The 23384-nt window shown below is 44.8% G+C and overlaps 2 protein-coding genes and 1 pseudogene across 11 annotated transcripts in view; 2 read left to right on the plus strand and 1 right to left on the minus strand.

The window, feature by feature from the left end:
• ERICH2 (glutamate rich 2) overlaps positions 1-4537 on the plus strand; it is a 30426-nt gene extending 25889 nt beyond the window's left edge. For 5 of the 6 annotated variants that reach the window (XM_087435383.1, XM_087435387.1, XM_087435385.1 and 2 more), the window contains 2 exons: positions 3371-3442; positions 4318-4537. In XM_087435383.1, the coding sequence (XP_087291509.1) occupies positions 3371-3442; positions 4318-4439 (194 nt within the window). In that variant the 3' untranslated portion in view covers positions 4440-4537. The remainder of the gene's footprint in view (positions 1-3370; positions 3443-4317) is intronic. The other variant, XM_087435386.1, reaches the window with a different exon arrangement.
• Positions 4538-10780: 6243 nt separating this feature from the next.
• LOC101400167 (large ribosomal subunit protein eL31 pseudogene) lies at positions 10781-17094 on the minus strand (annotated as a pseudogene). The gene is made up of 4 exons (XR_015553217.1): positions 16781-17094; positions 15326-15440; positions 14787-14958; positions 10781-11208 (listed from the first exon to the last, which is right to left on the minus strand). The product of XR_015553217.1 is annotated as a large ribosomal subunit protein eL31 pseudogene (transcript).
• A 2987-nt stretch (positions 17095-20081) lies between these two features.
• The window catches only part of GAD1 (glutamate decarboxylase 1), a 39480-nt gene continuing 36177 nt past the window's right edge, over positions 20082-23384 (plus strand). For 2 of the 4 annotated variants that reach the window (XM_087435390.1, XM_087435391.1), the window contains exon 1: positions 21038-21809. In XM_087435390.1, the coding sequence (XP_087291516.1) occupies positions 21728-21809 (82 nt within the window). In that variant the 5' untranslated portion in view covers positions 21038-21727. Of the gene's footprint in view, positions 20224-21037; positions 21810-23384 lie in introns of those variants that run through there. The other 2 variants (XM_004428203.3, XM_087435389.1) reach the window with 2 other exon arrangements.

Genomic DNA, 23384 nt, shown 5'->3' on the forward strand with positions numbered 1-23384 from the left:
GCAATTAATTTATATGAAATAATGCATCTTTATCTCTTCAGAAATGTTTTGCAAATTCATTTTCTTGAATAAAGCTTCTGCTTCTTGGTGTGTTTTCTTGCTGTCCTGTTCTGGTGTAGTCACTTATATCTTCATTTGGCTGCAGTCACTTGTTTCCCACTTGGCGTCCCGGGTGCCCATGGGTTCTTTTCTCTTTGTCCTGCCTGTTAAAAAATTTGTGTTGGGTTCCCCCAAGAAATTTTATCTGTTGGTGAAGGCTTGAATTTTATCTGTCTTCTACACACAGTTTTTATATGGTCCTAATATTTCCTCAGCCATTTTCCTGCTGTCTCATGCAGAACTGATATCTGTGCTCCATGCCATTTCCCACCAGGCATTGGAGGCAGCCTGGAAAAGTGGTTTTTAAGTGGAACTGAAAGTCAAGAGTCCCAAGTACTTTTCTTAGTTCATCTCCCGATTGACGGTGAGATTTTGTGCCAATCAATTGTCCTATTTCTTGGTCTCTTCACATATAAGAAGAGAACCTGCGGCTCAGTCTTCTCAGGGCTCCACACTTCTGCTCACAGGCAGCCCAAGATTCTACACAAAAAATCATTTAGGCCTGGAAGACATATTTCATCGATTATAATAATCATAAATATTTAAGAATAATGGCCTGAAAATCAAAATGGTTCTCTTTATTATAGGTCTACCACAAATACAGACATATCTTCAGAAAAGATAGTTCCTATAAAGTTGTCTGTTTCTTTTTGAGTAAAATAAATCACCCTTTACTGTTAGCCTAGAGTATAATTTTATCTAGGCATAAGGGACTGCTTCCTACTCAATTGTCTGTATTTGTTTATTCTGTTTTTTAATGTTTTGAGGGCTTCAGCTCTAGTGCCAGGCACTCTCATAGAGATGCAACAGTGAACAAGACCAGGGTTCTGTCTACTGTAGAATAGCCCCCAGTCTGAGAGACTTAGAGCCCCACGGGCAGCAGAACCCCCCTACTCCCTACCCCAGCCCTTCAGCCGGAAGAAAACATCCACTGAATGCTTAGGATGGAACCAAGCCTTTCTCTGAGCCCAGAACCATTCCAGGAAAACAGATAATAATGAACATTTATTCAGCACTTACTGTGTACCAAGGACTAGACTAAATACTTTATCTACATTATCACATTGATTCATCAAAACACCCCGGTGTGGTCGATAGTATTATTACAGATAAGGGGACTGAGGTAAGAGATAGTAAATACTTTCCCCAGATGACCCAGCTAGAGAGTGTCAGAACTAGCATTCACATCTGACAGGCTTTTGTCAGGGCCCACACTGGGCTCTGCTTATGGGCCCAGGTTGGGAAACAACCCCCAGGACACCAACTGCATGTGCTAGAAGCTTCTCTTACCTTTTTACAAACTCTACTAGCCTGTCAAAGAGTAAGAAGAATTTTTGATTCATCACCTAGAATGGATATTGCTGGGCTAAGTTTCAAAACAGATGCCATACCCCCACTCTGAAAATTGACAGTTGCCATCCATTTTTTGTTAAACCATGAGAGTAGCTGATCCCATACTCCAGTCCCTTGAGATACTCCTAATTCCACCATGAAATTTTCTAAACTATGGTCCAAGGAATATTAGTTCAAGATTTCTTAATAAGTGTTCCACCAAAAAAGCTTCCATGGGAATAATAAAAACCACATTCTCTTCTCTATAAGATTCATAATAATTATGAGCATATTAATAGTTCTGTAAAATCCTGCAATTCTTCCTTACTGGAAGCTTTACCTGATTAACTTCATTTAACCCAGTTTCCCAAATATGTATTAACATTTTAAGAAACTAGTATCTCAAGGAGCAAGTTGGAAAAACCCTGCTCTGAGGCTTAGCAGAGAAAGATTTAGACTGCTACTGATAAGCATATTTTAGCCCAAGTTAAAATGTATAAAAAGTTGTTTTTGTTAGAAACCTTAAGAGATGTATAAATACCTATAAGGTCTTGAAAGCAGCTTTTGAGCCAGGTGTACAATCATGCTAACCCAGATTGATGGTAAATTGTTATATTAGTAGATTAGGAAATAAAGACACTGGTTTGGTGTGTCAGGATGAAAGCCACATGGGGTGAGGTCCTATGAGCCAATAGGACCTAGTTGAACCATCCACAATTCTCTCTTATGCTTAGCCAGGTGAATAGCACACTTGATGTTTCAGTGCCCCCTAGGGGCCATCAAGATATTGCACAGGTGTCACAATATTAAATGGATGATGCAGGATTATGAATACTCCTCAAGGCAGGTGGGAAAAAGGTAGAGAGAAATCTGTAGAGTGAGATCTGAAAAAAAATAGTATAAAAAACTCTGAGGGGCCAGCCTGGTGGTGTAGTGGTTAAGTTTGCACACTCCGCTTCGGCAGCCCAGGGTTCAGAGGTTCCAATTCCAGGCACAGACGAAGCCATGTGTGGCGGTGTCCCACATTCAAAAAATAGAGGAAGACAGTCCCAGATGTTAGCTCAGGGCTAATCTTCCTCAGCAAAGAAGAGGAGGATTGGCAACAGGATTGGCATCAGACCCAATCTTCCTCATCGAAAAACAAAAAACCCTGAAACAAAAGGTATAAATCATTCTAGCCTCTAGGATGTTGGTAACCTACCAACAAGCCTTAAAAAGAACCTACTGGTATGGTCCAAAGGAAGGATGACACATTCACATGAAGGATCAGCAAAAAGGAATAAATAGTGCTAAAAACAATGGATCTGATGAAGAGGGGAGAATGCTGTTAAGTAGGTGATGACTGGGGTGTGAACTAGGGTAAAAGTTTTCAGGATGAAAAGAAAGAAGAAACATCAGTTTTCCCTATTTCAAAGTTGAGTTTTTAAAAATGACTTCTTTACTGTAGAAGAGCTTGCTTGAAAAGAAAATGAAGAAACAAAAACCACTCCGTTCCTTTGTGTTTGGGTTAAACCTTTAGTAAAGGATGTGTAGACATTGAGTGGGTGAGGTGAAATGGGAGATTAACAGACCTCTAGGCACACAGTCTTCTCATTAGGAAGTGTCCATATTTTCAAGATTTGTACCTTTTTTGGAGAATAATTATGGTCAAGAGACACTTTGACTACAGGCCTATGAGGGAAGCCTCATAGTGATGGAGACTGCATTCTTTGGACAGGAATTAGAAAATATAATAAGGATTATATCTCTTACAAAGCAACTAAGATAGGGAGAGCGTTTTCTTTATTTGTACTTAGATATACCCGTGGTATAATTGTTGGTGTTTATCGCTTTCTGCATTTTCACTTACTCTGATTGACAGTTTCAGACTCATTCTGAGGAGCCTGTTTGCTAAAACACTTTGAACATTAATAACACACATCCTGTTGTCCATTTTCAGTTCTAATCTATGAACCAGAAAATCCTGAGGCCAAGGAGTTTTTCTCACTTATTGAAGAAATGTTGCTGATGGGTAAATTAAAAAATTGAAATTCGTTTTTTTCTCATAGAACTGTGAGCAGTCACTATTTAAAAACTCGGTATCCCAGGAGATTGGCAAAGTACATCCTCAGAAAGTGGTTGAGCAAAGGCATAAACAAACACATAGATAGGGAGAACAGATTGATGGTTACTATAGGGGAAGGGGGTTGGGGGAGGGCAAAAGGGGTAAAGGGGCATATACGTATGGTGACAGATAAAAACTAGACTATTGGTGGTGAACACGATGCAGTCCATACAGAAACTGAAATATAATAAGGTAAACCTGAAGTTCACACAATGTTCTAAGCCAACGTGACCTAAATAGAATAATTTAAAAAAAAAAAAAGAAAAGGCCAAATGGTTGTCTTGGATGGTTTAATGAAACCAGCTTGTCCTCTAGAAGGTCAAAATGACTCCCTTTTCTCTGTGGGGTGGAACTGCCCGAGCAGAGCAGGCTCCCTGGGCACCAGGCATCAGGCACCGACAGAGTTTTTGAGGGAATATAACCTGCTAATTGCCCCATGTATTAAAGGGATTATCCCACAATTCCAAGGAAAGCCAGTACCCTCTAAATTACCCTAAATCTCACTCACTCTTATTGTATTTAAGTAAGAATTACATTGACAATGGTTATAGACTTATGTTTTAAATTTACTTTAAATCCACAAACATCTTTGTGCCAGTAAGAATGTATTCTTCTTTGTATTACTACTTTGACCCTACCTACAGTTAGCAAAGTTCAGCTCAGTTCTCACATTCCAAAAATGGGTATTTCTTGGTGGATGGAGAAGCAAGGAGAATTATGATTTTTCAAAGAGAGGAAATATTAAGAAACATTTTAAGCAATTCTCTTCCTTTCTGTGGCAGAGAAAGCTCAAAATCTTGAGGAAGATGATGAAGATAGTGAAGACGACAGTAGCGGTGCAAGTGAAGGGGAGAGCAGTGAGGGTCTAAGTGAAGAAAGCTCCGATGAATGTGAAGATGGGTGATGAACGCTGCCGCTATGGTTTACTCTTCACGTATTTTCATTTCTGTATATCATGGAAATATAAAGAAGAGAGCTGCATTTTGCTCTAATTGTTCTTTATTTGGTACAGAGTTCTTTTAATTTATCCAAGTTAGTTTGAGTTCCTTCATAATATTTAGGTCTTACTTTAATGTGAGTTACTCAGAGGAAAATAGTCAATAGAAAACACTTACATAGCACTAACTATGTGCCAGGTACTGTTCTACATACATCAATTTACTTAACCCAGCAGACCCATTGGGTAAGTACTAGTATTATCTGCAATTGACAGATGAGAAAACTGAGGTACAGAGAAGGTGAGTAGTTTGCCCAGCATCATACACCTGTTGAGTGGTAGAGCCTGGATTTGTACGTGGACGTTATGGCTGCAGAATCTATACTCTTAGCCCGTCCCTTGACCACCACTTCAGGCACTTTAACCTCCTTGGTTTTATGTTCTTTATGGCATGTATCAGTACCTGAAATTCTTATTTAATATTCGTTCTTGTCATCTTTTCCCTTTCTGTCAGAAAATGTAACCTCCATGAAGTAGGACTTGATCTTTTTCAGCATTATGTCCCTAGCAACTGGATAAGTGCCTGGCAAATAACGGGATATATATACCAGTGAATGAGTGAATGAAGTGAAAGTTAGTGAAAATGTTTATAGTCTTTCATGAAACATTTGTAAGACTTTATTACACTTTTTATGTATGAATCTACATTATTTTGCTGATTCTGTATTCCCTGATGAATTTCTGCCACCTTCAAATTAGGTTGTAAGGTAACTGAGGTAAAAATGAGAAAAATATTCCTAAGTAATTTGTTTTTGAGTGTGCCAGTCTGACTTGGGGGTAGGCATTTTGAATTTTTATTCTTATATTAGCACAATATCATGTCATATCCAAAATGCTTGCAACATAGTTTATTCTTTGGGCATTTTGTAGCCTGCTAACACTCAGAGGAAAAAATTCTGCACCATTTCATGGGAGTGACTGAAAGAAATGAAGATGGGTATGTATAATCTTCTAGTTACATAAATAATCAGATAGCACTGGAGGGCTGACTGACACAGACCTCGGGAATGGTTTGTTCTTTTCATTTGAGGGTTCATTACTCCTCTGCACCACAGGAAAACCACCATATGTCAATATGATGACACTTATCTGATTATGGAGCTCCCCCTACCATAAGAAGTGCATAAAATACCCTAAAACTTATATTGCAGACTAAGTAAGTTACACTAATGAGATTTTAGTTTTCTTTTAAAGGAACAGGAAAGGTCTGAGGAAGAAACTTTCTAAATAAAAAGCCATGATATCACAGGCCATGTTACAGCTAAATCTAAGAATTTGCAGGGTTTGCTCATGCAGGATAATCAGTACCCTTCTATCCATATTCTTCATACTACTTGGACTCCTTAATCAATGAAACTTAGAGTGTTGGCATAACCTAACATAGGCACGTGTGTCTGTGTGTAGTAATAATAGCTAAAAGATAATCTGTGAAGTATTTTTATATAACCTAACCCTCTAGCTTCTCACGATAGTCCTAAGAGCATGCTTATCTCTGTCAGTTACACGAATGGAATTTGGGATGCTTAGGGATATCCAAAGGTTGAAGTTAACTGGAGTATTGGAATTCAGATGAGGTAATTAAGACTTAAAGATGCTAAGTTATGTCCCAGGATGAGAAATCTAGTGAATCTTGAGCTCAGCGTTCCATGCTGCTTCACACATAGCTAAACTCTAGAAACTGTTTAATGAATCGGCAAACAAGTTGTATCTAGGTAGACAGTTCAGTTCCAGACCTATGCCCTCTTCAAAACTTTATAACAGGTTACAACTGTGTGAAAGAACCCAAATATCCAACAACACGGCGATGTGTGAGAATGTCTACTCAATGGATTTGTTTGAAACTATTTCATTAAGAAATGAAATAGTTTCATTTATTCAATAAATATTAAAAATAAATATTTACTGAAGGCCTACTAGGTATGCTATGGGGAACAAAACTCAGTCCCTACTCTTAAACAGCACTGTTGTAGTTGAAATACAGGGTGATAAACACCACCATTGAGGAAGTCCAGGGTGCTAAGGGAGCACACAGGAGGGGCACCTTAGGCAGGCCAGGCATCCAGGGAAAGCATTCAGAGGGAAGTGAAGTCTAAGTTGAGAAGGTAGAATGAGCAGGAAATAGCTACAAAAAGAGGATGTGGGGAAGAATGTTCTATCAGTAGATACATTCGGAGTCCAGACAGTAAGTAGGTAAGGTTGGATTCAAAACAAAAATGAACCAGTTAGAGATGAGACAGATGAAGCTATGGTTATAAAAGGGCTCGGTAATGGAGGATCTTATAAGCTGCGTTAAAGTTTGAACTTTATCCTTAGAGTAGTGGGAAGCCATTGAAGGATTTTAAGGAAAATAATAATTGTATTTGAGAAAGAGCATTCTAGTAGCCAGATAGAAATATGTTGTCTCAAACTACAGGTCATGATCCATTGGTCAGTTATGAAATCATTATAGTGAGTCAGTAATAGCTGGGGTTTTTAAAATTAAATATGTAGGATAGAAAATAGCACACATTGCAAAAGAGTATGGGAATTATGGTTTTGTGAAATTTCTGGTTCAAGAGTTTGTGTGTGTCCTAGATCTTGATGTGAAATGTATTTCTTCCTATGGACCCAAATTAAGAAATATATATATATATGAAAGTGTAGAGAGCAGACTAGAGTGGAATACAAAACTCCACTGTGTAGGGGAAGAAGAGAATTCCTCTACCCTCTAGGTCCTTCTGGCTGGGCTACAAATAAAATTGACATGAGGTAAAATAACAAGAGAAAATCAAACAGAGCTTTATAACATGTATACATGGGAGAAACCCAGGAAAACTGAGCAACTTGCCAGAATGGCCAAAGCTGTCACCTTAAATATCATCTTCAACTAAAGACAAAAGAGGATGTTGGGGTGGGGAGAGTCAGTTATGGAAGGTTACTAGAAAAGCACAGTAAACAAGATATGGTTATTATGCAGATTTAAGTCCTTGCCTTCCACATTGGTAAGAGTTTCTAGAGATAAGGTCATCCTCCTCTTCCTGGTATAGAGAGGGAGATATCTTTACAAATGGAGATTTCCCTTACAAATATAAATGTCTCTTACAAAGGGTAACTTCTGTTTGGTTTTCAGAGCTTTTCCCATGTCTGCATTTTTTGTTTTTTTTTTTTTTAAATAACGAGCCAAAATAGTCCTCATGCCAAAGAGACACATTTTGGGGTGGCCAATTCTGATTCACCACAACTGTTACATAGAAATTCTAGCAGTTCAAAATTATAGCCTGAAAAGAGGTAGTAGCAGAGAGATGCAATGGAATGGAGGAGTTATTTGAGAGGTAGAAAGAACTGACAGGAATTAGTGATGAATTAAATGTGGGGGAGAGGTAGAGGTCAAGGATGACTTCCAATTGGATAACTGGGTCTATGGTGGTACTCTCCCCTAAAAAAGGAACACAAAGAAAAGCAGATTTGCTGGAGAAGATGGCAGTTCACTTACACAAGTTGAGTATGGGAAGTATATTAGTTTTCTATGACTGCTGTTACAAGTTACAACAAACTTAGTGGCTTGAAACAACACAAATTTATTATCTTCCACTTCTGGAGGTCAGAAATCCAAAATGGGTCTCACTTGGCCAAAATCAAGGTGTCAGCAAGGCTGCATTCTTTCTGAAGGCTCTAGGAGAGAATCTGTTTCCTTGCCTTTTCCAGCTTCTAGAGCCTGCCAGCATTCCTTGACTTGTGGCCCCATTCCTCCATCTTTAAAACCAGCAATGTCTGACTGGGACCTTCTCACATTGCCATCTCTCAAGTTCTCCCGTTTGTGAGTTTTGTTAAATTAACATTTGTTAAGTAGAACTTTCAGGTGTCAGATGGTGAGCCATGGTTCAACAAAGACCACCAGGGAAAATGAAATAGAGTAGTTTATTATTCACAGGTCCTGGAGGAGGTATACTGCATGCCTTGGAGGGCCCACATGGGGAGGTCAAGGTGCAGGCAGAAAGTGAGCAGGAGAACCTGGGATACATGTCTTTATTAGGGTCCATGAGTGGAGTGCTTTTGGGGTTCCTGGGCTGAGGGTGAATTAGTCAACTCACACCCAAGAAAAGCAGGGTTTTGGTACATTCCATGGGGATCTTATGGAAGGGGCACACAAGGGGAAGGAGCTGGGAAGCAGGAGAGACTATTTATCACCAGGGGCCTTAGGGGAGTCATATCAGGAACTTGCTTGTGACTCTGTGGGCTATTATCTCTGATGCACAAACTGTTACCTAGGGCATACACTTGAGGGAGAGGCTAGTGTCAATTCAAGGCCCCTGTAGGTCACTTAGCCACACAAAACGGACACAGAGGCAGCAATATTATGGAATAGTTTAGCTAAACTCTCAACACCCTGCCTCCCTCTTCCACTTTAAAGACACTTATAATTACTTTGGGCCCATCTGGATAATCCGGTATAATCTTCCCCATCTTTTTTTTTTTTTTTTTTAAGATTTTATTTATTTTATTTTTTCCCCCCAAAGCCCCAGTGGATAGTTGTATGTCGTAGCTGCACATCCTTCTAGTTGCTGTATGTGGGACTCGGCCTCAGGATGAACGGAGAAGCGGTGCCTCGATGCGCACCCGGGATCCGAACCCGGGCCACCAGCATCGCAGCGCGCGCACTTAACCACCAAGCCACAGGGCCGGCCCTAATCTTCCCCATCTTAAAGTCAGCTGATTAGCAACCTTAATTCCATCTGCAACCTTAATTGCCCTTTGCAATGTAACCTAACATATTTATGACTTCTGGGGATTAGGACGTAGATATCTTTGGGGGTGGGGGGGCATTAGTCTGCCTACCACAGAAAGTAGTGGGTGTTAGTTTTTTTGGAACTCATGGTATGGAGCTTCATGGTATGAAGAGAGAGTTTGACTGGAGATATACACTTTAAGTAGGAGTTATCAGTTTAGACTCAATTAGATAACACATAACAGAGATATCTCTTTGATTAGAGATAATCAAAGATAAGACAATGGTGGCCCACAGAGAAAGTATAGGCTGAATAGAAGAGGACTGAACATAGAATTATCTTAAATAATACATTTAAGAACATTTAAGTGGTAGTCCAAGGAAGAAAAATGCACGAAGGAGACAGAACAGCTAGGAGGAAATTCAGGAAAGCGAATATAGTGGATACTGTTGGTTGCCTACTCAGCATTTATCCCTCTCTGCTTCTTTGCTAAGAGAGCCCTCATTCTGAACAAATATTCACTCCCCACACACGTAGCCATAGAACTCAGGAAAGACACCCTCAGCCAATCAGTACATGGCATTTCTCTGGTGACTTATTGTTCCAAAGGTGGATGTGTGACCTACATTGGCCCAATCAGATCAAGGATCTTATTTCATGATTGGAAGGAAAGGTTCCTCCATTCCTTTGGTTAAGAACCAGGAAGCATCCTGCCCTACTTACTGCTGGCAGCCATTTTGTGATCATGAGAGGAACTAATCTTAGGATGAAGCAGATGCTGTGCATGGTAGAGCAAAAAGAACCTAGGTTCTTGGTCATGTTCAGCCATAGAATCAACTGCTCTGGAAGCCAGCCAGCCCTCTGAGCTTACTGTTATTGTGAGATAAATTTTCTTATTGTGTAAACCAGTTTGGATTGAGGTTTCTTTTACCTGCTGCCAAGTGTCCTCATATTGAGTAAACCGCAGAAACCTAGAAAAGAGTTTCAAAGTCTGGAAAGATCTACTAAAAGTTATAGAGAGGACAAGTAAGGTAAGAACTAAAAAGGGTGATTGATAGCAACAAAGAAGGTAGTTGGTGACATTAGAGAGAGCAGTATCAGTTGAGTGTGGGAGGGAGAGCCATATTTCAGTGAGTTTGAGTGCACTGGAGGTAAGGAAAAGGAGAACAAGGAGTTGACTATGAAGGAAAGAAAAAAGATGAAGTATTATTGAAGGACATAAGGCAAAAGGAGTATTATTTTTTAAATGTTTAAGATGAGCATATTTAGCAGGAGGGATGACAATTAGATGTACTGATAGCCTATTATGTGTTAGGCACTGTACTAAGCATTCCATGTGTTGATGTTTTTAGTCTTCTTAATACTTGTATGGGGTAGACATTATTATCGCCATTTACATATGAATAAACTGAACCTAGAGAGATTGAGTAACTTTCTAAAGATCACATATCTGGGAATTGGCAGATTCAAATCTAGGTCATTTTTTTTATTTGGTGGTTTTATAACTTTATTGGATAATCAGTGGTCAGTTGTCATCCACAGTCACTGTAGATTTTTTAAAGTGGTGACAGGTACATAGATAACCAACACTTGTCTGGTGAATCTTCATCCTCAGTACATTTTCTTGCACATGGATGCGCTATGAGACGTTCCTCATTCTTTTGGCCCAAGCAGCTTTGTTGAGCCTGGTGTCAATGCACATATCCAGAGTTCCCATCTCCATGGCAAATTTCCGAATCTCTGTGAGTGCTAGAGAGGCACACTTCTCGAAGCCCACTCCATGGATGGATTGTGAATGTTGATGGTGTATTCTCTCGTCACTTGCTCGTTGATGGCAGAATGGCCCTTCTTCTCGCCACCCTTTGCAGGAGCCATTCTGCCAGGCCCAGGTTGGAAAGGAAGCCTGCGAGGTATCCCAAATCCAGGTCATTTTACTCTAATGCACTATCTTTCACCCGGTGCTTTCCTCCCTAAGAGGCCAGTAGAGAGAAACAGATTGAAGAAAGGGGGATAATTTATGAAGTAAAGACTATCTAGGGGCCGGCCAGGTGGCGCAAGTGGTTAAGTGCGCGCGCTCCACCGCGGCAGCCCGGGGTTTGCTGGTTCGGATCCTGGGTGCACACCGACGCACTGCTTGGCAAGCCATGCTGTGGCGGCGTCCCATATAAAGTGGAGGAAGATGGGCACGGATGTTAGCTCAAGGCCAGTTTTCCTCAGCAAAAAAAAAGAGGCAGATTGGCAGATGTTAGCACAGGGCTGATCTCCTCACACACACACAAAAAAAGACTATCTAATACCTTAGAAAATGCATATAACATAACTTTAGTATGTGGTAGTTGGTTCCATTTGGACCCCTGCCCCAGCAGTCCAAGTGTGGAGTCAGATAGCCTCTCCTTTGTTCTCCAGTATTGGTCCTTATAGCATAGTCTTCAGTTATCCTACGTTTCCTTATGTAGTAAACAATGTGATAACTTGCATTCTCTCTAATTGAGGTTTTTTTCCTTTTAACTGTACTCTGGTTGACATGTAAGATCTATGTAATTTTGGGTTTTTGCCTGAAATATTGATGTTGGACAAGGGGGAGTGCTTGAATAGAACTCATGGTGCCAGGTGTGAAGGAAAGCCTAGATCTATTGGAAATGTTTTGGGGTTCTGGGCAAGTATCCTATATCATGAGGTATTGAGAGTTCACAAGAGGCAGGTAAGATGAGGCTGCCAAGGCCAGACTAAGGAGAGCAAAGGGGTCTCTGATTGGTCTTCCTAATAAACTCCCCAGCTGCCATGGGATATGAGTTATAATGGAGTCGCAGGAGTGTGCAGAACTTGGAGAGGCTTGTGAAGTGAAGAACTAGGAGATGAGATTGGCTTGCATAGCCTGTTCAAAATGTACCTCTGAACCCGGAGATAGCCTATACCAGACATTGTGGTTGATTCTCCTACATCCATTGCAACCTAGATGATAAGTCTAAGCTAATCTTGGTACTCCCATCCTCCTTGCTAATAGGTTTTTTTTTTAAAACAGCTTTATTGAGATATCATTGACATATAAAACTTGTATTTATATATATATTTAAGGTATACAAATTGATGATTTGATATATATTGTGAAATGATCACCACAATCAAACTAATTAACGTATCTATCACCTCTGCATAGTTACCAATGTGTGTGTGTGTTGAGAAGATTTGAGATCTATCCTCTTAGCAAATTTCAAATATATAAGTACTGTTAACTATCATCACCATGCTGATTTCCAGAACTTATTCATTTGCATAACTGAGACTTTATACCCTCTGACCAACATCCCTTTGCTACTAGTTATTACTAGACATGGACAAAACTCAGCCAATCTCAACTAATAAAACAGGAGCAGGAATTAGATGTGGACAAGAAAGCAAGTAGCCCTCGTGGCTACTGGCAGCCATCTTAGAACCATGAGGAGGCTTTATGCTGAAGCCAGTGTTAAAGACAGTAGAGCAGAGAGAAGAAGAGAACCTGGTCTTTCATGACATTTTTACTGACTCAATCAGCTCTGGTTTAGTGCCTGTCCTATCTGTGAATATCCTATGTAAGACAATAAATTTTCTTACTATTTAAGCCTATTTGTTTCAGATTTCCTATTACTTGTAGCTGAGAGAGTCCTACCCAATGTATCTGCCAAAGCATAGCAAGCATGATAACACCTAAGACTGTAAGCCATATATATATATCACATTTTGTTTATCCATTCATCCAGTGATGGATACTTGGATTCCTTCCAACTTTTGGCTACTGTATAATGTTGCTATGAACATGGGTGTACAAATACCTGTTCAATACTAAAAACTTTTAAATTAAGCCTATACATGGGGTGGAGGGAAATCTGGAAAACCATTAATAAAAAGGTTAACCATGGTTGTGTTTAGATGATGAGGTTATTTCATTTTTCTTCATTATAGTCATATACTTTCTTTAACAATCATATATTACTTTAAAGGAAAAATTATTTATTTTTCAAAGAAAGAAACTTTAAGAGTTAAGGTAAAACTGACCTGAGATACAGAAAAGTTAATACTCGGAATGGAAGAAACGAAAAAAGAGTATTCGTGGAGTACCTAATATGTGAGGCATTTTAGCAGGCCTTAGTACCCTTTTTGGTGTACTGGAAGCTTCTAATGAGGATAAATACTAAGTAAATAAATGGGTCATGAAGTTCAGAAAAGAAATGTCATCTAAGACAGAAACTTACTGATCTTCATAGAAGATTAACCAGTTAGTACACTCACAAATTTGCTTACCCTTATGCCTAATTGGACTATTTAAGTAGGGATAATTGCAATCCATCACCAATAGCCCCCCAAAAGTCCCTGTTTTCTTAGAATTTATTATCTAGTTCCTATTGTTGCACAACTGTATGAATATTTTTTTAATAGTTGCTTAACTTTCATGAGGTCTTTTCCCTCTTTTTTAATACTTTAGCTTGCCTCCTCTTCTACTCTGGAACAAGGCTTTTGGTGTTTCATCCCCTCAGGTCCCTAAGTACATTCCTCTCTAATAAAAATTATTCTAAATGTGTTTTCATAAAAAGGATTATTTGAAAATGATCATCCTGTAATGATGGTAAATTTCACAGTTCCCTGTCTACCACTGACAGTGTGTTAGGAGGAAAATCTCTTCCCCATCATAAGAGGCACCAAATTCAGTCTGTTCCTGTTGGCATCCGAAGAACTCAACCAAAGGCGGGGCCAAATACTTAAATCAGCAGACAACATTGGCATCCTAAAGCTACCTTCTCTTAGCTAGCAACCCACCAATGAAAGAAAATAACAGGAAAAATATTAAAAACCATATATACCAAATGGAGTTAAAAGAATACTTTAAGAAATGTCTCCAAATAAAACTTGCTAAATTGAGATCTTTTATAACCTGTGAAATCAATTATTTGAATACTAGTGTAACTGGCTGTCCTACTTAGGCTAGTTGAGGTCTCCTAGGTGGTTCTTTTTGGGACTTATTTCTTTTCTCTTCTCTATGTTTTCTTCTCAACTCACCTGAATCCAGATGTAGAAAAGAAAGAAACTTATGCTAAATGACTGCGCACACTCATTCTGCAGTTGCTAGGTGTCTTCCAGATGACCACCTGAAGATTTTAGGAATATATTGTCTATTCAGCTGCACAAAATAAAAACCAGCAAAATATGCACTGGTTGGTTATAGTGTTCCAGGAACCATCTAGGCTGGGAATACTTGGCTTAAAAAAAAAATTACCTGCCCTCATGGAGCTTACATTTTAGTGGGAAGAAAGAAGCAATAAATAATGAAAATATACAATATGTCAAGTGGTAAAAAGTGTTATAGGAAAAAAAACAGAGAAGGGGTAGGGAGTGCTGTGGCGGGGGAGAAGGGCAATTTTAAATAGAAGGATAAAGGAAGGTTTCCCTGAGAAAATAACATTTGAACATTTGAGCAAAGGCCAGAATGAGAAGGAACAAATCCTACAGATACCTGGGGGAAGAGCTTTTCAAGCAGAGGAACAGTAATTGCAAAGTCTCTGAGGTGGGAGCATACCTAGAATGTTCAAGAAACAGCAGGGAGGCCAGTGTCACTGGGGAAGAGTGAGGACTTCGTCACAAAACAGGCTCCCTTTCACCCCTTCTCAAGTGAGTCTGAATATTCCATCAGAAAATTTTCTCCTTTAGGAATCGGGGTGTTGAGGTGGAGTGGAATATACATTCCTGATCTAGGGAAGAGAAAAAAAAGGTTTTACCAGTTCAAGTTTCCCCATACTCCAGTGCTTGTCCCTAGGTTATCTATCCCTGGCTATGAAGTTGAGACAATGTGCCTATAGCCCCAGTGAGAAGATATTGATTATCATTTAATCAGCATATTTAGGGACTGCTTGAGATTTCAGGTCATGCAGATCTAAAGGATCTCTGACCCACCCAAAGGCAGAGAAAACAGGACCTCAGGCCCACAACTGAGGGTAAGATAGAAAGAACCAGCTCCAGGGGAGTGACTGCTTTGGGGAAACCCATGGCACTGATTTGCAGATGATACAGGTGAGAACCTCGGGTGTAATAAATAAATAAATTCCAGTGAGCTCTTACGTGTAAGTTCTTGACATGAAGGGGACTGAGCTAGAGCAGCAATGATGAATCCCTCCCATTAAGTTTCCAGTTTTCTCCCCTGAGTAACTGGCCAGGATTAGGGAAGGAACTGGATCTGAAATAGAAGTTTAAGTTATCAGATTCTCCACAACTAAGTTAGAACCTTCCAGAACCTTCCTACAAACAGCAGTCCCCAGCACCTAAGTCTGAAAATAAGGGCTAAATACCTGTTATTTTAAATAGTTCAAGAGCTTTTACACTGAAAGATATGGATAAAAATATTACTATACCTAGTCTCCCATTCCATACTCTCTTTCACTCAAAGCACCTCGTGCAGGAAATCATCTTCCTTGCATCCCACTCTTTTTGGAAGGGACTGATTCTGCCTTAATTTTTGTTGAGAGAAGAATTGAAAACATAGCTTAAAAGCTCTCTGTCAGAACTACAGTTCAGATCTGCTATTTCCTTGGTCTCCAGTTTCTCAGTGAAACACCTGGCCTGATATCAAAGAGTTCCCTTTGTAAGGCTACCTTAGAGGAGCAGCTCTATGGGAAAGAAACAGATACTCTGCATCTCCTTCTCTTTCACGAAGGGGACAGAGACTCTGGGTGTTTCAGGCCACTTTTTGCAGCATCTTTCAGAATTAAAAAAAAAAAAAAAAAAAAAGGCCCCGCTTTGTGAAATACGGCAGAACGAATGAAGTAGAAAGGGCCTGGAGTTTTCCTTGAAGGACTGCTTCCTTGTGGGTCTCCTTGTTTCTTTTCAGAAATTGTAATCTATCGCCACCTGGTGGTCCGTCCCTCTGTCATCGTGTTTGGAATTGCAAGAACTGGGCGTCTTAAGATTTGCCCAAGATTTGCCCAAATACAAATCACTCTGTCCTCCTTGATTAATTTCTTTAATATTAGAATATTTTCATCTTTTGAGTATCAAGGGGGAAGGGACTATTTGACGATTATCTGAGGAACTCAGCTCTCTTTTTTTAGGAGAAAAGGTTGTAATTTCCGGAGTCCTCTCCAGCGTTCCGGCTAGAATTCTGCCTCCCTCGCCACAATTTTAACCCTTTCCTGTCTCCCAGGAGTTTGTGCGGTGGGGTCTGTTGGGGTAGAGGTGTCGATTTAGCTATGGTCTCCAAAGAAAGTCCAGAATTATTGGGGGAACTATCTTTAAAGCACGCAAACACACCGAATAGACCTTAGCTCCGACTTAAGAAAAGCCGAGTGTAAGGTTAACAACGCTTCCCACAGCCCTCGTCTCGGGAGACAGACGTTTAAACGGTGAGCACTGCCATTTTTTTTTCTCTCTTTTTCGGTCATAAATTAGATACTTAAAATAGACCTTAAAAAGCCGGCTGAAATAAGCCAACACCGTGGCTCTAAATTACCTTTCCTGGAGGCTAAAAATGCTAAATGCGTCAAAAAAAAAAAAAAAGATTGACGTTTCTTATTTACTCACCTTGACTTGGACCATGTTTTACGCATAAAAATCCCCGCAGCCCGTCTGGGCGACCCTTCCACGCCTTACTCTCCTCCCACCTACTCCCTTTTTTCCTTTGCCGAAAGGCTCGGCTCCAGATCTGCTTGGAATATCTTTAAACCTCCCGGGGAAAGGACGTTGTAGGTGGAGGGTCGCCTTCCCAAGTCCCAGCCATCATTGACCTAAAGGAAGGTTGTCCTTGGCAGACAGGATCGAGCAGCCGGGGCTGCAGGCTCGCGAACCCCGGGAAAGAGAAACCGGAGGGGTAGCGCTCGCCCACTCCTCCTTCTGCCTCTGGGCGTCGTGTTGCCATTTCTTCAAAGCCCTAAACCGTAGATCAAATGCAAACGAAACAGCTGGGCGGATACCACTCCCTTCCGGGCCCCACCACCACCACCGGTTCGAGTCCCTAGAGCGAATATCTTATTTCCACCCCCATTATTCAAAGCATCTTCCCCCGGGAGTAATAAAAGATAAAAAGAACAGTGAAAAACACAAACAAAAATACAGATTCCAAGTGTTCTGAAGAGCCAAAAGACAACTACAACTACTCTCCAGGCAAATTCTTACTGGGAGGAGAAGGCGGAGAGGGGCGAAATGCTGCCAACAAAGAAAAACAAACGCAGCAGTTACCACACGGGAGGGAGGCGGGCGCGAGCGACTGGCCAAGAGCTAAAGACTGAAGCTGACCTAAGGGAGGCTGAAGGGACTGAGGGGTGGGCGCTGTCCTTGGTGCTGAAAGAGTTGGGCCCCGCTCTGAACTCGATGCGGTGGAACTGTGTGGGATTCTAGGCCCACAGTTCCTTACCATGTCCGCTGAGCCCGAGTCTGGGTTAGAATGGGAGATAAATGGAAAATAAATCAAAGCCATGAATTCCTCAAGTCTGTAGCTCTCCCCGCCTAACTGGAATGTCAACTCCATGAGTGCAGGGATAATGTAAGTTGCTGGGACAGTGTAAGCTCCGTAAGAACAGTGCTTGGTACATAGTAGGTGATTAATAAATGTTCGTTTAATTACTAATATTTAATTAAACAATTTTAAATTAAAGACGAGCAGGAGCCTTCATTCCTCCACTTCCCCTCCATAAAGGAGAAAGGGAGGAACATCCTCGCAGCTGGACGGACTCAGCTTTAATTTCGATACCTGGTCTTGTAGGAGATTTCTTTTTCCAACGAGATTTTCTTGGCTAAAACATTAGGGATGAGCGTTTTGGACAACAGGGTCAGAAGAGGGAGTGGTTGGAAACTTCTCAGTCTGATGCCACAGGTGACAGTAAAAGAATCTTCCTTTCCAGGGAATTTCGACTCTTGGGAGAAGGTTAAGGAGACAGAGGGCGAGCGGGCATCTTCCTGGGACAGCGGACACGGAGGGACTTGGAGATTTGTCACCACCTTCCGCCTGTCTCCTTGCCCCGCGCATCTAGAATGATTTAGCACTGGCACCAAGCTCCCTGATTGGTGCAATCATCGCTTTTAGGCAGGCTCGAGGAGGGGGCGTGGGTGGAATTCCGCTCCTCACCTCGTAGTAAACCGCTCATTTCAGGAGTAGCGAAGAAGGTGCGCCGTGCGCAATTTGAAGAGATGTTTTCTGCGTGGAGGGGGCACGCCCACCCTGCCCAGCCGGGAGCTCTGGCCCCGGAGCAGCAGTTACCGCACGCCCGCCGTTCAGGATTCTTTTGTGGCCTTAAGAAGTGCCCGAGTTTTTATTGTAAGGCGGAGAGAGGGCGACAGTATTTTCTTTAGTAGCAAGGGCAACGCAGTTACTTCAAACCTCACAGCGAGATCCCTCTTATTGATGGGACTATGTCTTCTCAGGGCGGAATCTTCCGTCTCCCTTATGGAATTTTCAGTGATTTGTAAGATTTTTGGCATTCCCACTGTGTCATGGTGAAAGGCGATAAGACATTCAGAGAGAAAGGACGGGCCTCGGGTGGACCAGCAAGGCCGCAGACGTGTCCATAAATAACCCCCGCCTGCTGCACCGCAAGAGGAAAAAAATCACTGTGAAGCCGAGTAAAGGAATCACTAGTTACATGGGGTCACCCAGACACACACACAAAGATCCACTTTGTTTTGCCCTAAAGAAAAAGAAACTGAGGTAGAGGAAAGAGAACATAAATTAGCGACGAGGGTGGATGAGGGATGTCTTATAGAGGCAGGAGAGGAACAGAGCCTAGCCAGCCCCTCCAGGTGTTGGCTCCGGCGCGGGAGGAAAGACCAGGCTGGCAGAGGGCCTCTCGGTCGCTGGGCGCCTGGCGCCCTCTGGTGGAAAATTTTCCGTGAACGCCTGTTTATCGCAAGTGGCTTTTCCGAAAGCGGCAATTCATTAGGTATGCTTCAATATTGCGAAAGGAGAATCCTTAAAGCGTGAAATCGAAGGTGGAGTGAGGGGAGTGGGCCTGGGCAGGGAGGGCCCATCCGTCCCTACCCTCTCCGCCCCCCGCCTGGGGCCACCTCTGTGCTCGAGTTCCCCGTGTGTATGGAGAGGCGCTCGTGCGTGTTATTAACCTTCAGATGTGATCAATCAAGAGGACTTCTTTCTCCACCACCAAGGGGACCAAGCTATCAGGGAGCGCATAGGGGGTGGGCAATGGGACCCTTTTGTCTGCCGGTGGCACTGGGTAGCTGTGCTCAGGTGAGGTACTTTGACCCCACTCCCCAGCTGGATGAGGAAACTGGTGAAAAGGAGAGATGGAGATTCCTCCAGGGTCTGAGTGTCTCCCTCTGCTTTCCGCCTCCTCTGCTTTTTTACAACAATCCTGGCTCAGTAGAGAGCCAGTGAGGACAGGATCCAGAGGGAGTTTTCGCTTAAGGGAGCATCGCGGGGTCGCAGTACTGGGGGAATCGCGGGGAAAGAAATAGAGGCAAAGCCACTGCTCTTGTCTTTTCGAAGACATGGGAGGGGGAGGGTAAGGAGGAAGAAGCGCTCAGCGAGGCAGAATTCTTCAAAGGAATTATCTTTTCCCTCGTCTTACCCGACACCCTGCCTATTTCAAAAAATAGAGTGTGCTGAGTACTTTCTGGATTACTCATAGGGCCTTTTTTTTCCGGGCGCAAAACCGTGATCTGGATTTATAATCGCCCTATAAAGCTCCAGAGGCAGTCAGGCACCTGCAAAGGAGTCCCGCCGCTCTGCCGACGAGCTGCCCCAGCGAGCAGCGGCCTCGTGATTCCCCCGCCGAGCCGGTCCCCGCCTCCCCACTCCGCCCCCGCCTCCCCCGAAGCGGAGCAGCCGCCTCTCCGGATCGCTCTCTTCTCCTCCCGGCGCTCGCGTGCGGGACGGTGCTAGTGGGAGCGAGGCAGCAGCTGGAGGTGACGACGGGCAGATAACGCCTGTGGCAGGGCCCGGCGGAGCTGAGCGGATCGCTGGGCGCTGTGCAGAGGAGCGGCGGGAGCGCCAGGCTTGCTGTCGCCGAGCCGAGGTGGGTGAGCGCGCAGCCGCCGGCACTTCCCAGTGCCCAGCCTCGGCTGTTCAGCTGGGTCCTCTTCACCCGAGGTTTCTCGGCCAACCCCACCTCCGGCGACCGCCATCTACCCTCCCGAGCAGAGTGCCTCCCGCCCGCCCCAGTGCTGGCTCTCTCTTGGTGCGCCGCGCAGGGACCCCCGCCCTCGCACTCTTCGGTTTCGCACTAACGAGATTCACGCCCCGGGGACGCACAGAGGCTGAGGCTCGCCCTGAAGTGGAACGAGAGCGATTTTCCCCTGCGCTTCCCTGCTGCGAGCGCCCATCACACCGAAGGGTTCTTGGGCAGCAGCAGCCGAAGGCGCGACTCGGAGCAGTAACCTGTTACTTCCCCCAGAAGCCGCGGTTTACCTGCTACCTGCGTTGCTTTGCGAGTGCGCGCGCGGGGCTAGGTGTGGGGTCCTATGGAGGGTGTAGAGGCGGTGGCCGGCAGGTGCTACTCTGCGGGGTCTTAGATCTATCCAGATTCGCCCGCACTCTCTCTGTCCCGGGGCCTTCGGACGCCATCGCGCCAGCGCCGAGCGCCGAGCAGGGGCGCCGCACACGGATCCTTGTCCGCCGAGTCTGGCGCGCTGGGGACAAGTTCGTTTCACCGGTGACGTTCTCCTTTCTTGCCTCTTTCACGTTCTCCGGGTCTGTACCGCGAGAAATCTGGGGTCGTCGGAGAGTTGGATGGAAGGGAAACACAGAACCCCGGACCGAGCCTCGTCCTAGGCTTCGAGATAGCTTAAAGCGGAGTGGGACACAAGAGGGGGAAGAGCGAGGTTCGGGCCCGCTGCTTTCTAGCTGTCTGGTCGCGCAAGGTGACTGTAATTCCTCCCCGGCCAAGTCCGAGAGAGAACGTAAAGATATGGACCCTTTCTTCCTCTCAGCTTGTCTCACCTAAGTCCTGGGGCCTCGGAGCAGTTAGTCTCCTTCTTTCCAGGGAACTAGCCAGACACAACAGCGGGAACCAGACACCGAACCAGACGTGCCCGCCCTGTGTGCCCTCCCCCCGCCTGCCCGCCCGCCGGCTGCTGAGAGCCCAATGGGGCTTGTCGCGGCTCCGCTGGAAAATCGCGCAGAGCGTCCGTTGCCCTCCTAGCCCAATCCCCCGCGCCCTCGCGTCCTGCACTGGCGCTGGGCCCCCCTACTCTCAGCGCGGTGCTCCAGGTCACCCCGCTGTGCAGCCAGACTGGAGAGCCGCCCCGGGCTACGTTGCCCGCGACGGAGTCCCCGAGCTCGCGCACGCGTCTCCCCCTCCCCCAGGCGCACCTCGACCCAGCCCGCTAGCTGCCCTTCTTCCTGCCTCTCCCGTTCCCAGACTTCAGGGGGAGCGTCCGCGCTCCCGGCCGCTCAGTCGTCTCCTGGGCGCCGGACCCCGGAAGCCCTCCCCGCACAGCTGTCGCTTCTCTTTGCAGCGGGTTCCTGCGCCCGACCAGCCGAGGACCCCGGACAGCAGAGGCCCCGGGACGACCGAGCTGATGGCGTCTTCGACCCCTTCTTCGTCTGCAACCTCCTCGAACGCGGGAGCGGACCCCAATACTACTAACCTGCGCCCCACAAGTAGGTCCTGCCCTAGTTTCCTATCAAAAGAACTGCGGGTAAGATGGGGGTGCTGGGACGTGGGGAAGCTGCGCTGGCGGATAGGGAAGCGGGAGCGCGGAGATGATGAAGGCTGGAAAGAAATGGGGCCCTGACCCGGGTCCTGCCCAGAGGTCGTTCGACTGCCAGGGACGCTAGGCGATTCCAGGGCGCTGGACAGTGGGAACCACTCAGGGTCGGAGCGGCGGCGATCTTTGGGGGCTTCACTGAGGGGTAGGGACGGGCAGCGAGAGTGTTGTTTTTGCTGTGCTGCGTGTGGTTTCTTTTCTTGGTGGGACGAGGCGAGTCGGGGCAGGGGGCGATGTGAGGAGCCGGGAGTCCCAGCGGGAATAGAGAGTTCTGTCTCTGGCTTTCGTTGAACCGAGATCTGACCCCCTCCTTTCCCCCTGCGCTGTGCTCGAAGCCTATAATCAGCGGAAATTTCGACGTTAATTGCAGCTTTTAGAAAACTCGGGGTCCCTAATTGCTCCAAATTTGCGTCGAGCTGTTGACGAGTGAGGGAAAAGCCAGGGGCGAGAAAGGTGCATAAAACGGTTTGAGACTGAGCCTCGACATTTCAGACAATTAATTACATCTCAGAGGAAAGAAAAAAAGGAGCGGGCAGCATCCTGAGTGGCGAGTGGTGAGGAACTGCAAGAAGGCTGCAAGAAGGTTTGCCAGGGCGGGAGGAGAGAGCACCCCTCTCCTTTCTCCAGGGTAGGAGACTGTCAGCAATTGTGTCAATTGACACGTCTTGAAGAGAGAGGAAGAAAGGGGGAACCAGATAAAGGGGGTGGGGGAATTTACGGTTCCCCACCCGTAGCTCAGTGCGCTTCTCAACCCATTTCTAGAATCTGTCGTTAATTCAGATTGATTTTCTACCTTTCTGTAGAGGTGTGGGGATGAGGGAATTGTTTTGTTTTTCTTCTTCCAATTTGGATTGAAATGCCCTCACACCCCTCCAATCTATCAGCTCCAGACAATAACGTCCCTAGAATTTCTATATAAGAGGGGCTTAGGTATGGCAGTCTGGTTAGAAGGAGGGCTTATTGCTGCGTTTTTACGGCACTCTGTAAGCTTGAGAAAAGGTCAACTGTTCCCGTCAACGAAGGTGAGGGATGTTACCGGGTAAGCCCCTTCTCCAACCCCTTGGTGCTGTCCCTGGCTCCTGGGCCGGAGGCCTTGTCTTAAGTCTTTAGGCTGCGTTCCAGTTCCCTTTGCAGCGTCCTCTCCCCGCCCCCCAGGCGAGCTACAATTACCCACACAACAAAGAGGGGCTCCGGAGAGCCGCCAGCCCTGGTGGCACGTGAGCCAGGCACTGGCGGCCGAGCTGGCTGGAACAGGCCGGGAGGAACGCGAGGCCTGCACGCCTTTGTCTGTTGCTCCGGCCTTGGTGGATTTCTTTTCCAGCCCTCTCCACATTTCCCGCCCCTTTTTTACTGCCTGGCGGGGCTGGGCGGCGGATGTGTTCACCCACCCTTGAGTACTGCACCCCACCGCCGACCCGGGCTCTTCCTTCCTGGCGGCAGCCCGCGATGGAGCGCGTATACCGACTCC

The sequence above is a fragment of the Ceratotherium simum genome, chromosome 9, assembly GCF_057802395.1.
Source record: "Ceratotherium simum simum isolate JZ-2026a chromosome 9, ASM5780239v1, whole genome shotgun sequence".
Taxonomy (NCBI): Eukaryota; Metazoa; Chordata; class Mammalia; order Perissodactyla; family Rhinocerotidae; genus Ceratotherium; species Ceratotherium simum.